The 15,325-nt window shown below is 48.0% G+C and overlaps 1 protein-coding gene across 8 annotated transcripts in view; it reads left to right on the forward strand.

The window, feature by feature from the left end:
- The window catches only part of NR5A2 (nuclear receptor subfamily 5 group A member 2), a 128,129-nt gene that overhangs the window by 17,235 nt on the left and 95,569 nt on the right, over window positions 1-15,325 (forward strand). For all 8 annotated transcript variants that reach the window (XM_069544345.1, XM_069544350.1, XM_069544353.1 and 5 more), the window contains 2 exons: window positions 1,186-1,327; window positions 3,535-4,181. In XM_069544345.1, the coding sequence (XP_069400446.1) occupies window positions 1,186-1,327; window positions 3,535-4,181 (789 nt within the window). The remainder of the gene's footprint in view (window positions 1-1,185; window positions 1,328-3,534; window positions 4,182-15,325) is intronic.

Here is a 15,325-nt window from a genome sequence, read left to right on the forward strand (position 1 = left end):
GATTTTGCTTGACTTATATATATTTAAAGCAGCGTTGTTCTTGAGAGCCAACATGACAAAGTATTTCCCAAATACATTTTAACTTCAGTGCTACACAGCCAAACATTTTTTATCCACAGATATAAAAGTCTAAATTCCCAACTGCATGATTTCATCCTGATTTATTCCAAAAATAATTTTTAAGGCTTTCGGAATTTATATCAGAAAGAATAAGAAACCAGATCTTAAGTTTATAATACGAGTAGTTTTAAGTATATGGTGACTTATTTAAATGTGAGAGTTTTTAATATGTGAGATATTTACTAGCAACATCAACTATACAGTAAGGACTTATCTCAGACTTTTTTCATATACTGTCAGTAAATTTAATACTCCTTATTTTTCAACATTTTTAAAAGTAGAAAACTCAGTACGATTACTAAACCACTGCCAAGAAAATCTCCTCTTTTTTTATAACAAAGTAAGATGGTTTCACTTTGTGGTCAGTAGGGCAAACAAAGAATATACCATCCAAGCAGTAACTGTGTTATAAAGCTACGGATTTTATTTCTGATTAATTCTTTTGGGTGAAATGTAAGGAAGGCATACACTCTGCTAAAACCCAGTTCTCTGCTCTACATGCTTCTTTCACCTTTTTCTTTGCAGTTCCCCAACTTGAATGTATTCCAATGGAATTATGAACATTTTCCACATTTTTCCATTTTATTCTTTAAATGCTTTGCTTTTAACTCTTTAGTGCTGACATTTATAAAACATCTGAAGTGTTTTGTTATTTCATTTTTTCTATTGATATTTTATTGTAGTTTGCCACCAAAATTATATCAGACTACTTAAAAATAATTCAGCTCTCTAAAAGTGCCTTGTCTGGAACATGAAGGTTAATAAGAAAAAAAAAAAATTACTGGTCAGTATAGCATGTATTTTCCTCTGAATGTTGAGATAAGACGGTGTGTAGACAAAGCTCTCCAAGATTTGATGTGATTCTTGTGAAATATAACTCTGATGTCAGAAAAATCTCTACCCTGGTTTTGAAGGGTTGATCTTGTTAAAACGTGGAACAAGCCACAGAACCACATAAGGACTCAAACGGTGCAATGAAAAGATTTACTAGTGATTTCCTTAAAATGAAACAATAGAAGAGACGGGTATTAGCTTTATAAGATATCTTACTGTTTTCTCTTATAGGGCTTTTTTAAGCGAACAGTCCAAAATAATAAAAGGTACACGTGTATAGAAAACCAGAACTGCCAAATTGACAAAACACAGAGAAAGCGTTGTCCTTACTGTCGATTTCAAAAATGTCTCAGTGTTGGAATGAAGCTAGAAGGTAAGTTTTTTCTGAAGACTGCTGCCTGTTTGAATTCTCCAAGGACATGGGATTTAAAACAACATTGTACTTATAACATGGTAACAGTATTTTCCTAGTCTTTTAACACTATTGACAATAATGTCCTTTTATGTTTTGTCAGCAGTATAGTCTGAGTCTCATTTAAAGGCTGGTGAAATCTACTAGGAAAAAATTTTTTAACGGCGATTCGCCTCCCCACCTCATTTTTTAGTTTGAGAAGCAGATGCATTTCATAGGGTAGATGAAAGCAAGACCAATGTGATTCAGCTGAGAACAAGTAACAATAATCTGCCAAAATATTTTTTAAAGTCCTTTAAAGGTTTCAAATCAGGATGCCCTAGTAAAAAAGTTTGATTTTAATCTTTTTAAACAGGTTAACTTGTCTTAATTGTTACTGTTAGTTTCATGATTCCTGAATAAGAGTTAAAACCTTTACTTGTAAAGAGATTTTTCTCATGGAGAGTGTCATTTTTGATTGTGTAGGAAAGCACATTTTTTTAAGAAGATGACTGAGCGTGCAAAATTTAAAAAAAAAAAATTTGAGAATCAGGAAACATGAAAACTAATGAAGTGTCATGTCGGTAGCAGTGGTTTGCCGAGAACGAGAGTGTTCCCCCAAAGCCACATTAAGCTTTATGTTGGAAAAGCAGGATCTGTGCTTATGCTGTGCGGACTGGAGGAAGTGAAGTTAATATGTGACGGCTGTAAATAACCTGTAGTTCATGGATGTCACGGTGTCTGGCTGGTTTTCGGTCTCGGACCTATTGGCTTTCCACAGATCACATATACTGTAAAGTAATACGAAGGGATACAGAGCCCGGAGATGTGCCGCACGCTGGGCCCATTCCATTTGATCAGTGAGACACAGATTAGCTGTCTGTGGGGCTTTTCTGTTGCATGGCACTCGGACTTGATGAAAATACTCAACAAATTTCAAATACTCTGCAGAAATTGCTGATAGATTCCTTCCCAATAGAAGTAGCCTCATGGGTTATCCGGGGACTGTGTGTGATGAGATTGAGAAAAGATGTAACTGCTTTTTTCAATACCAGTCACTTTATTATTTTCCAAACAGCAAAACATTGTGGTAGATGCTTACAACAGTATGAGGCTCAGAAGATAAAATGTTAAAAATTAAACATGTGATCGCATATGATGTCGTTGATTAAAAAAAGGGAAAGGCTGCCTTTCTTTACCTTAAAAAGTGTGCTTTCTTAATAGGAAGTCACTTGCGGTGCATGCTCATACTTCGTTCACAGTGAGATGAAACAATCAAATATTCAATAAATGATCGTCCGGATGAAAAACTCTTTATTATCTTGTGTGGTATTCTGGGTGCCTAGCATTCACAATAAATTTTTAATGCTGTACTAATCCTGAGATAAAAAGCTCCAGAACTTAACCTCCAGCAATTTCTCCATGTCACAAGCTGTCAGAGGTCGCTGTGTCTGGTCTAATTGCCATTGGTCACTATGAGCCAGCAGAGACCCACTACGGACACTGCTAGACGGGGCCCCGGACACCACCCAGTATCGTGATGGTGGGCCGTTTTGACAGCTTCGGAAATGCATCTGCTTTAGTTAGGTCCAGTTCTGCTTAATTGAAAACAATAACCGGTGGCTACCTGGTGCGTACCCATCAAGTCTGGGTGAGGATGGTTTCCCAAGAAGAGCGTGTACCTAGCAATTTTTCAGCAAATTAGCCAAAAAGACTTTGAGAGAGGAAGCTGTCCTCAGGAGAAATAGTCACAATTTGATCCAGTAATGGCCCCTTTGATTTGGGGTGGGGGGGTGCACCCTCTGAGCAGTTTGCGTTTCCATAAAGAGAAGCCCAGCCTCACTGGCAGGACAGAATCTGATCCTCGTCCTTAGCAGCACAGAGCATCCCCCATGGGTAGCAAAGACTAAGAGTCTCTCAGCCCACCAAAGGGTTAATGTGTCCCCACATAGCCGAAATATTTTTTTGATGACAAACACACTTGGAGGAAAGAATTCATAAATAAAGAGGACATGGCTTTTTTGGGACTCTTTGAGAGCTATTGTGAAAATAAGCACACACAGACCACTTCTGGTCCATTTTGAGCCTAACTATCCAGAGATCTGGACAGTGCTCAGGATTTACATCTTATTTATACCCTTACTTCCTGTTTTGTTTTTTTTGTTGTTTTTTCGTGCCCACACCAACAGCGGTAAGGGCAGACCGAATGCGCGGAGGAAGGAATAAGTTCGGGCCCATGTACAAGAGGGACAGGGCCCTGAAACAGCAGAAAAAAGCCCTCATCCGGGCCAACGGACTGAAGCTGGAAGCCATGTCTCAGGTGATCCAAGCCATGCCCCCCGAGCTGAGCATCTCCTCTGCGATTCAGAACATCCACTCTGCCTCCAAAGGCCTACCTCTGAACCACGCTGCCTTGCCTCCCACCGACTACGACCGGAGCCCCTTCGTGACCTCCCCCATCAGCATGACCATGCCCCCTCACGGCAGCCTGCCCGGCTACCAGACCTATAGCCACTTTCCCGGCCGCGCCATCAAGTCCGAGTACCCCGACCCCTACACCAGCTCCCCGGAGTCCATCATGGGCTACTCCTACGTGGATAGTTACCAGACCAGCTCCCCGGCCAGCATCCCCCACCTCATCCTGGAACTGCTCAAGTGTGAGCCCGACGAGCCCCAGGTGCAGGCCAAGATCATGGCCTACTTGCAGCAGGAGCAGGCCAACCGCAGCAAGCACGAGCGGCTCAGCACGTTCGGGCTCATGTGCAAGATGGCAGACCAGACGCTCTTCTCCATCGTGGAGTGGGCACGCAGCAGCGTCTTCTTCAGGGAGCTCAAGGTACGTGCTGGCCGCCGGGCGGCCCCGCTTCCCTCCGCGCCGCCGGCCCTGTGCCCGCTGCGCAGGGCCTGGGTGCCGCGCGCGCGTTGTCCCTCCTTGTAAAGCGGTGTTTTAGACCTTGACTTCTGGACTGCCGAGGCTCCCCTCTATGGGCCTGTATTTCCTGCAGCTCTTCGTTTAGGGGCGTGGCATTTAATGTCACACACGGTCAACTTAGTTGGGTTTTTTTTTTCCTGAACAGGAAAAATGCTGTTCCCTTTCCCTTATTATTACCTTATTCTCTCTACCGTGGTTTATGGCTGAAACATTGAAGCCGACGTGAAACAGTGAGAACGCAGTAAACTTTTGAAGAATTACCAAGTAAGGAGCTCCATTATAATGGTGCCAATTTAGAAGGAAAAAAATGCCAACGTTTGGTTGTGTTTAGACACTAAAGAATCCAAATGGTACCGCTGGTTAAGAGTATCAAGTAGGTATTTACTGCCTGTTTACCTTGACATTAGGTTGGTAAACCTGTTGTTTTCGGAGCAGATTCCAATAGGATGTTTACTGCCTTTGGCTGGGGAATGGGCCCCGTGTGAGTGCTAGCCTGCTGGGCTGGGCCTTGGTTCTCATAATCTGTGTCTGTCGTTGATTTTAATGGATTGGTACATTGTAAACACAGTCCTTGTTTGTACAAGGATCTCTGTTTAACTACATAATTATTTTATTTCCTGAAACTGAAGACTGAATTAATATGGGAAAGTTGTAGCGAAGTTTGGGATCGTGGAGTTACTGCAGGACTACCAGTAGAAGCATTTGGTGGTCAGTGGTTTCATTCTCTGTGGTACAGACAGAACTGAATTCTGGGCTTGGTTTCTAGTCTATCTGTTACAAAATCAATTTCTTCCTGTTGCCGTGGTGGCTTCAGCCTTTGGGAGGAGATTTTAAAATCTCTGCAAGGAGGACAGTACAAAGCAGACTTTTCATTTAAAGGTTCTGTCTAAAGCTGTGTGCGTGTGGATGGGCTGGAGTGTGGAAACCATGTGCAAATGGAAAGCTCGGCTTTCCATGGCCGCCTTCTCTCGGCACCGTGATCTGAAACAGAAGAGTTATCTGAGTGGGCCCAGGGGAGTCACTGGGCCGCCATCGGGTCCAGCCCTGCTCCTGGAGCGCCTGTCCTGTGTGTGCAGAGGGCCAGTGGTGGGGTTCACACCAGGAGTGAGCAAGGTGCCCTGTTGGCTGCCGGACCAGACCCTCTGGCGTGGAACCACCCTGGGGTCATCAGGTGCTTACCATCAACAACAAGCAGCGCTTTCCTGATGGTGATCTGGGGTTCGCAGCTTTGTCCCTTAAGAGAACAGGTAAGGGATTGGAAGATGAAAACGAAAATGATTGTTCCCGACGCAGCTGACAGGTTAGGAAGCGCAGGAGGACGGAAGCCTCGCCTTCGCAGGGGACCCAGTTGGCGTTAGATCCTTGCTGCTCAGTAACTGCCTGTGTTGGGCAGGTTGTCAGTCTCTGAGCCTTAGTTTTCTAGTCTGTGAAATTACAGGTGTGGTGGTGTGGGGAGGTGGAGGTATGTAGGGAATAACAACACGTCTATTGAGATACTTCAGGGAATAAACGAGACTGTGTGGGCAAAGCATCTAGTCCTGGGAACCCAGCATACGTTATATACTTAGTAAATCAGTGCTATTTTAAAATTGTTCTTACTGTTTTATGACAAAATGTGGAGGCTTTACTTAATACTCTTACGTTCAGGAAAAAAAAATGCACTTGTACTCTTTTTAGTTTGACATTGGAAAGCAGAATTACCGTGTGCATGATAGAGAAGTTAAATTCCATAGTAGTAATCACTCACTTCCAGTTGAGGACCTCAAACTTGCCAGGTAGTACGTTGGGTGTAAGATGGATACAAGGTTGAATGAGACAAAATATTTGCTGTCAAAGACAATTTCATAAATATCATGACTTAAAAAACAACGCTGAAGTTCGCTTCACAAAATCATGAGGAAAGAAATCATGTGTATTATTTATATGAAAAGAGAGAAAGTTGTGGAGTGAGTATAGAGAACCCCAGGTGGGACTTTAAGAGTGCTGGGAAAACATGCTCTCCAGATTTCTCCTTTCCCTTCCCTGTAGTTAAATTGCGTGAGATTCTTTTCTAGGGCATGAGATTTCATATTTGGTTAAAATATGAACATTTTGGGGAATGGGACATATTAAAGCATTCTGAGTCCTTTCAGTTCAGTTCAGTTCAGTCACTCAGTCGTGTCCGACTCTTTGCGACCCTATGAATCTCAGCACGCCAGGCCTCCCTGTCACCAACTCCTGGAGTTTACCCAAACTCATGTCCATCTGAGTCCTTTATACTGTTGTTTAAGGCATTTATCAGTCTCCTGTGAGAAAATGCTTTAAAGAAGAGAAGGGAACAGATGTAAATGCTGGCCTGGCTCCTGTAAAAGGTGGGGGTGACCCCAGGAGAGAGAAACAACTAGGCCCTCTTCGCTGTTGGCCTTGGACTTATATTTTTGAAAGAGGTATTACCCTTGAAGTATTTTTCAGAGGACTAAAAGTAGAATTCCAGAATAACTTAGGGATTGTTTAAATACAGAATTGAGAGGTGACCATTTGTTTCGGAAGAATTCCTTTTCCTTTGTTTATAAAGTCGCTTTGTGGAAACCAGACCAAGGCGTTTGAAGCCAGCGTGGAGACAATGTGCACTGCCCGCTGTTTCTCCAGGGCAGAGGCTTGCAAACTTTTGAACTAAGGCCCGCAGTGAGAAACATATTCTACATTGGAACCTGGTGTACCAAACACACACACACACACACACATGCACACACGCCTGCACGCACGCTCAGCTAAGCCAGAGTTCCACGAGACAGGGAACTGCCATGAATGCTGATATTTTCTATTCTGTTTTGCTTTAGTTGAATTTATTTCATGCTTTTAAAATAAAAAAATTCCTGGTCACAACCCCCTGAGCTGATTTCCTGACCCTCTAAGGAGGCAGGCCCAGCAGTCCAGGAGGGGTTACTCCTGGGCCAGGGGCGTGGTCCACCAGCCCAGGCCAGGAACACCTCCTGCACGAGGCCTCCCCCCACCACCCTCCTCACCCCGGCCTGGCCTCCAGGGCCCCCTGGAAACCTGCAGCCAGATCCCCCGCCTACCTTCCTGCAAACCTTGTGATTTTAAAATAGTGTTTGGGATGATTTAGATGCACGGCCCCTTTTTCACATTTGTCTTTCTCTTGTTAACTTCACCGTAAGTTACCCATCAGGCGGTGTGCTTATAGAGCAGATTGCTTATAGCACCACAACCCCGGAAGTTACCCATCAGGCGGTGTGCTTATAGAGCAGATTGCTTATAGCTCCACAACCCCGGAAAAGCGCACACGTTTGCTGCAGGAGAAGTAATAAGATAACCGGACAAGTTTGCAAACGACCCCTTGCTCACTCTCACAGGACACGTCACACTCTCTGCATGGAGAAGAGGAGAATGCAGGTTTCACTGGTTTACTGTCTAAGGGATCAAAAGGGCCAGAGGAAAGCTGGTGGGTTTTTTAGTTACACGATGCAAAAAAAGAAAAAGAAATGATATTCTGGTTCCCATTCAAAATATTGGAATGGGAAAGAGGAAATTTTAACTCCCATATGTGCATCTTGAAAAACAGTCCATAAACTGCAAAAATAAAAAAATACAATATAGAAACCGTGCAATTTCAGAGCTAGGTGATGACCGGGGAAAAGAGAGTACACGTAAGTGGGCTGGTTTGTTTCCTATATGAGGGGCAGTTCTGATTTCCGTCCAAAGTCGTGGCATGGGAAAGGTGAACTAGCTGGGGTAGCTGTCCAGCCAGCACTGGTGTGTCCAGCGATCCTCGCGGCCTGAACACCACAGGCTTTCCAGAACGGGACGAGATGGTGGGGGTCCTTGGATTGTAGCCCCCCCATTTACATGTGGAGAAGCTGAGGCAGGGGGCCTGTGGCCTGTCTGAGATTATACAGCTGTCTACCGCAGGGAAGAACCGGGGGGCTGGCCATTCAGGTTACAAGAAGCTGTGCTGCTCCACAGCCCCGCCCGCCCGCCTGGACACACACACACATACTCGCACACACAGACACGTGCACAGGCATGCACGCACACACACACATGCACACACACGCAAGCCCTGTAACCTTTGACTTCAGAAATCCACACTTTTCCCAAGGAAGCTACGGCAGACCTCCTGGTTATCTGAAGTCCATCACTACTGCCCAATTACTACATCACTGATAATCAGCGAGATGGATTTTCTCTGAGCCCAGACCCGTCCCCGGGAGGGAGGGCGTGACTTTAGAAAGCGGCTACAATTCTCGCAGGCTACGGGGGCCTCAGTGAGTGAAGTGAGTCTTCCCACCAGCACTCCTGAGCCCTGTAGGAGGGTCCAGACCCCTCTGAGTGCCTCCCCTCTGCCCACCGCCCTCGGGAGGACAGGTGGCCACGTGGGGCTCTGCCCTGCTGTAAAGTGGATAAAGGAAGTTACATCCTGGGTCCGGCTGAGTGCCGGGTGCCTCAGCCTGGGCTCCTTTCTGTGTGCTTGTGGAAACAGTCAGGAAGGGAGCTTAGGGTTGTAACCAGGTGGTAGATGGCCCTGAATTACCCCAGCCTGGCAGCATTTCTGGGGTCAAGGCATGCCTTTAGTGTACCTTTGAATCTTTAAGCTACACCTGTCTTACGGTGGCCTCTGTTCTTGACTTTAACTTGTATTTTTGGAAATCAAGAATGAATTCCAGACCCCCCTCTCCCAACGTCCCAGAAAGGGCTGTCGTCGCGAGTCAAGACGATGGTGCTCTTATTTCTTCGCTCGTTTTTCTCTCATCTGTGTCTTGAGTATCTCACAAACAAGAGCAGCGGGCAAGCGATTCCCACTTTGTTGAGCAACTAATGAGTCTGCAGGTTTGTTTGATCGTCTGATGAGACCAGATGTCTTCCGAGGATTCTGGGAATAGAAGGAGAGGAACTTCCCCTCCGTGAATGATTCTTGTACATGGAGGAATAAAAAAAAGTCTAAATTAATCCTGACTGAAACGCATAACTAGTGTTTCTGTGGAAAATAGGGCTCAGAGGCTCAGGGAGTTTGTGCCAAAGGAATTCAGCCACGCAGAAGCCAGTTTTCTCGAAAGCCAGCCGCCCTTTTTTCTCTGCTCTGGTGCGGATGCTTTTTGAGCAGAGTTTTAATTTATTTATCGTTAACACCCTAGATCCCTTTTCCCAAGCCTCAGTTGACTTCTCCCAACCAACACAGGTCTGCAGTTTGCGGTTTGCTGGATCTGCCCCAGTTTGAAGCCGTGTGCTTTAGCGGACTTGCTTAGCCCTTCTTTTCTGTGTGTGTGTGTTTGCCTGCCGTATCTGCCATCCTGCTCTCTTTAAGGATCCACCTGCCAATACAGAGACGCAACACAGAAGATTCGAGTTCAGTCCCTGGGTCGGGAAGATTACCTGGAGAAAGAAATGGCAACCCACTCCAGTATTCTAGCCTCGAGATGCCCGTGGGCAGAGGAGCCTGGTGGGCTGCAGTCCATGGGGTCACAAAGAGTCAGACACAGCTGAGTGTACACACACCTGCTGCTCCCTGTCGCCTCTGCCTGAGCTTTCAGGATCATCGTCTAGAATTATCGTCTGTCACTTTACTTGCCTGTGTTTTCATTTCTTTGGATGCAAAGTAGTTCCTCCTGGAAGCAGTTGATCAGCATTTAATGTGATTTCCCATAAAGAGGAGAGAAGTATTGCTATTCGAAGGCAAATAAAAACATCTCTGACCATGAAACCTATTTCTCAAAAAGGGATCAGAAGGAAACAAATGGACCTTCGTAGGTTTACAAGGAAACCGGAAAACTGGCTTTTCTTCCACCAGGGGTGGGCATGGAAGTTTTCTGCTGCCTGTGAATTTGGAGGGAAGGCTGGAAGCTGCAGGTCTGACTCTGTGACTCCGGGCTCTTCGGCATCAGACGTCTGCTTCTGTGGCCCCTCCGGGCAGAGCTGACACAGAGCCTCTGGGCTGGTTGCTGGTGCTGAGATGTGGGTCTTTCTGGCTCTCCACGCTTGTCCAGGCTTGTGTGCTCCTGCACCTGTGTCGCTTACTGACTGAGGGATCTTCCCGTAGCCGTTGAAGTCTTCTTGGTCGCTGCGGGGTGAATCGGCTCTCCCCCATCAATCAATACCTGTTTAAGGTGGAGGTGTTGTTCTTTGGCAGAAATGACCCCCTGACTGAGGAGTACTAGGTCCTCCACTCTCTCGGTTCCTTTTAAAGTATCGTTGTTGTTAAGTCGCTAAGTCAGGTTGGACGCTATTTCAACCCTGTGGACTATAGCCTACCAGGCTCCTTGGTCCGTGGGATTCTCCAGGCAAGAATGTTGGAGTGGGTTGCCATTTCCCCTCCAGCGAATCTTCCCGACCCAGGGATCGAACTTGCGTCTCCTGCACTGCAGTGGATTCTTTACCGTGGAACCACCAGGGAAGCCCTTAGAAGTATCCCGTTTGCTTTACTCAGTGAGGAGGCATCTGCAGGCTGCGGGCTAGGTCAGACTCTGGGTTTCCGTGGGGCCAGACGTGGGCAGTTACCGTGCAGTCGGGTGGACGCCAGGGGATGGGCTGGGAGTGATGAGCGTGGCTTCATGCTGGCTTTGCTTGTTCACATACCCGACGCGCTTCCTGTTCTGTTAATCTGTGTGTTACCTACCGGGATGGTGGGGAGTGTGGGAGAGGCCCGCCACACCAGGGGTGCCGTGTTTAACTGGCTGGCTCGCGGTCAGGCGTCAGGAATGCACGGTGAAGGTGGGTGGAAAACAGACATCTCCCTTGCTCTGCTCACGGTCAGAGGCTGGAGGGAAGACGCCCCTTTGGGTCAGAGGCTGGAGGGAAGACCCCCCTTTGATCGGGTGCTCGCTCTGCCTGCTGTAGGTCTGGATGCCCTCCTCAGGCGCCGGTCCGCTCCACTCTTTCCCTCCTGGGGAGGGAGGGCGGGACAAGGTCGCCTCTTGCCCAGGAGGGGAAGCCCTGGACCCTTGCTGTCACGTAAAGTGGTCATTCCAGAGGACACGCCCGACCATCCCTTCTGGATCCAGAGAGACACAGAGTTAACTGATTAATAAAAGTTTGCTAGCTAGGTTTTTATTTTATAATTTTTTGAAGTTTATTCTGTTCCCGTATAATTGATGGACAGTGTTGTGTTCATTTCTTCGAACAGCAGGGTGGCTCCGTCATACACGAATCTATTGTTTCTCATGTTCTTTTCTATTTTGGGTGTCACGGGGCAGTGAGTACAGTTCCCTGTCCTGTACAGTAGGGCCCTGTTTGTCCGGCCTGTGTATGACAGTTTGCTCCTGCGAATCCCCACCCCCAGCCCCCGCCCGGGAACCCACGGGTCCGTGCTGTGCGTCTGCGAGTTTGCTTCATCCGTGTGAGTGTTAGCCTCCACACCTCCGTGACGTCACGTGGTAAGCTCTAGGTCCTCCGTGCCGCTGCAGATGGCGTGATTTCGTTCTTTTTCGCAGCTGACTGACACCCCACTGTCTGCATGGCCCATGTCTCTGCCCATTCTTCTGTAAATGGGCGTCTAGGTTGTGTCCATGTCTTGGCTGTTTTAAATAGTGCTGCTGTGAATGTAGGGGTACATGCATTTCTTGAATTACAGTTTTGTCTGAACATACGCCCAGGAGTGGGATTGCAGGCAGCTCTGTTTTTAGTGTTTAAAGGAACCTCTATACCGGTCTCCACAGTGGCTGTGCCAGTTTACACTCCCATCAGCGATGATGCAGGAAGGTCCCCTTTTCTGCGCACCCTCTCCAGCGCTGCTTATCTGTGGACTCTCTAAGGACGGCCATTCTGACTGGTGTCAGGTCTTACCTCATTGTAGTTTTGCTAACTAGGTCTTTAAACCACCAAATTGTTTTTCAGTCAAATAATCTCTCACTGGCAAAATTAACCGAGGCACTTCAGCCAGTCTGGGGAGTGGGGTGAGAAGCAGGCATGAGAGAGAAGGAGGAAGAAACACAGCAGCTGGAGGGGTGGGCGGGAAGCTCAGCAGGTAACCTGCCCCCAGGGCTTGGAGTTACTTTAATAGGAGAGAGCTTAGGGAGGACTCAAGGTCAACAGAAAATACTTTGTTTGGACAATAGGTGATAATAGTAGCTGCTACTTACTGAGTTTTTACTGAGTCAGACGATCGTCACTCGCTTTACCAGCATTGTATCTCACTTAATACTCATTACTTTCTGGGCAGTGAGCCTGTTTGCGCCCAGTGTGCAGCTGAGGTTCTGAGACCTAAACACTTCCACTGATTTGCCCCAAGTTACGCGGCTATTAAGTACTAATGATGTCTTTGAAACCAAAAGTGTATATGGCATTCTTTTGTAAACTACGGCCATCTGAGTACCACTTTACAATGGGTCTTAAAGGACCTGTATTCTTCTTCACCTGCAGAGAGCCATTTCTTAAAATGACCCAAGAACATGTAAATTCTTTCTTTTTTTAATTGGTGGTGACCTTGTAGGGCTGGAATACAGAACCGGAGAAAAGGAGGAGTTTGCCATTGGTTGCAGACTCCAAAGCTTCTAAACCTTAATCTGTAAAAGCGTGTGTAACTGGAGGGTCAGCAAGGGGGTGGTGCTCCCCGCTTGGGGACGCTGGGCAGGCTTTCCCACCCCGAAGCCCACCCCAAGTGCCCAGCTCTGGTTCCGACCGCGTGGCCAGTAGAGGCCAGCGTGTCAGCCTGTCTGCTTAGAAGCTGGTCCACACCTGTTTGCTGAGACTCCCCTGGGTCCCTGGTCGGTCCAAGGCCTGCACACGTCTGCCCAGCAGGACACACAGGCTGCTCACAGACCTTACAGAAAGCCCAGAGCGTCTGGTCCTCAGTCTCGGGGAGGGGAGCTCCCCGAGTCTGCAAGCCCCGGGACCCAGTCTGCCGATGATGTCTGCCGTCACACCGAGTGTGGTAGTGGGTGACAATGTCACAAACATGACTCATGTGTGACACTCCTTAACACACTTTTGAAGGACTTTGCCCTCTGAACCTGTGAGGTAAAATAGGGCTTTCTATTTTCCAGGGCAAGTGAAGGATGACTTGCTCTGACTTATTCTCCGCAGCTCGGGAAGTCGATCATACAAATCTCTGCGGGCTCCACATCCATTTGCAGAATGGCCGCATGGAAATTGCACGTTTGTGCTGTTGTTCACGTTAAAGACATTCATCTCTAACCCGAGCATGCCGCCTGCCCTCGAGCACAGCGCGGTCCGCAGCGTCCCTCTGCCAGCCCTCGGTCTTTCTTAAATACCTGATGCTTAACACCTGCTTGCTCTGTGGGGCTGCCTTCGCCACGCACCAGGCGAAGCTTGGGCCTCCTATGCACGGGGCCCCAGGGTGTCTCTGAGACACTCTGACCTGCTGTATCGTCGTCTTGGTTTTCTCCCCTTTCCTTCGCCTCCATCTCTCCTTTCTATCTGCCCTGACCCCCTTTCTCTTTGCTCACTCACGTGGCTTCTCCTCCTTCCCCCGGGGTCTCTCAGCTCCCCACGGGCGCCTGCAGTGCTGTGGGTCCTGGGAGCCCGCCCTGTCCGGGGCTGCGTCTGTATTTCCCTGCAGATGGGACTTGGTGGGCCAGGAGGGCCCCCGCACCCTGGAGGTCTGAGGGCAGATGGAGAAGATGAACCCAGGAGTGGGCAGCGCTCGCGGGTAGTGGGTGGAACGTCTGGGTGGCCTTGTCTCCGGGCGAGGGTCTCCACACAGTGGGGTTTCCTGTTGCAGAAGCAAGTCAGCCTCCAGGGCCAGGGCACAAGAGACTGACCGGGGGTGTGGGGACCCCTGTATCGCCCAGCTACACTGGGTAAGCAACACCTCCGCACAGTCCCACAAAGGGCCGGCCGCCCATGTGTCACTGCCTCCCACTTCCTCCATGGAAATCTTTCTCTTTGTTTTTAAAAAATGTTCACTTGGCTGCGTGGGGTCTTAGCTGCGCCACATGGGAGCTTCTCTGCGGCATGCGGGGCCTTCCTTGCAGTGCACAGATTCTCTAGTTACAGTCCCAGGCTTCGTTGCTCCAAGCCATGTGAGTTTTTAGTCCTCAACCAGGGATCAAACCCATGTGCCCTGCGTTGTGAAGCGATTCTTAACCACCGAACCTCCAGGGAAGCCCCCTGGAAATCAATTTCAAATGCCGTGTTTCCGACCTCCCAGGACCAAGCCTCGGTTATTCGCACCCAGCACCCTTGGAAGGAACAGCCAAACGCTTGGAAGAGAAACTGTACAGATCTGCAGGGAACAGGCCGGTAGGGCCCTGCTGCTCTCCATTTCTCCGTGAGGACTAAAAGAGCGCCGCATTATCCTGGATATTTAGAAATGTCCCCGGGATTACGTAACATTAAGGATTAACTTTGCAACCAACCGTGATCCGATTTCTGACGCTGTAAGAACGCCTTCTCTTGATGCAGCGGATGGACTAATTGGGCAACAGGTCTGAAGTCTGTCTTTTATTGCACAAGACGAGGGTTGCAGAGGCAGCGGGTAACCCCTTCTGTCATTCATTTGGGGAGCGTGGAGGTAGCTGGCCTTCCATCCGTGCCTCATAGTGTTGCTTTTTAAAGTCTACGCAGCAGGACCACCTCCTGTGAAATGACGATCGCGTTTCTAAATAGCCTGTTTACAGAATACTTTACCTGGGAGAGCAGGATAATTATTTCACTTAAATTAAAAACACATTTTTATGGAGGATGAAACACAGAAGACATCAGGTCTGTTTTGCAGGGATACACTCAAGATGGGGAGGGGCATGGGAGTCGGTCAAGGCAGAGCTGATAACAATTCCTGTCTTCACTTTTAAGCAGTATTAAATTCCTAACTGGTCATCAGAAGATTCCCAGGAGGATGTTTTCAGTGACTTCTTAAGCAGTGGCTCTGATGTGGCTGATACAGCCACTGCTGCTGCTAAGTCACTTCAGTCGTGTCCGACTCTGTGCGACCCCATAGACGGCAGCCCACCGGCCTCCCCTGTCCCTGGGATTCTCCAGGCAAGAACACTGGAGTGGGTTGCCATTTCCTTCTCCAATGCATGAAAGTGAAAAGTGAAAGTGAAGTCGCTCAGTCGTGCCCAACTCTTAGCAACCCCATGGCCCGCAGCCTACCA

The sequence above is a fragment of the Ovis canadensis genome, chromosome 12 (assembly GCF_042477335.2).
Source record: "Ovis canadensis isolate MfBH-ARS-UI-01 breed Bighorn chromosome 12, ARS-UI_OviCan_v2, whole genome shotgun sequence".
Taxonomy (NCBI): Eukaryota; Metazoa; Chordata; class Mammalia; order Artiodactyla; family Bovidae; genus Ovis; species Ovis canadensis.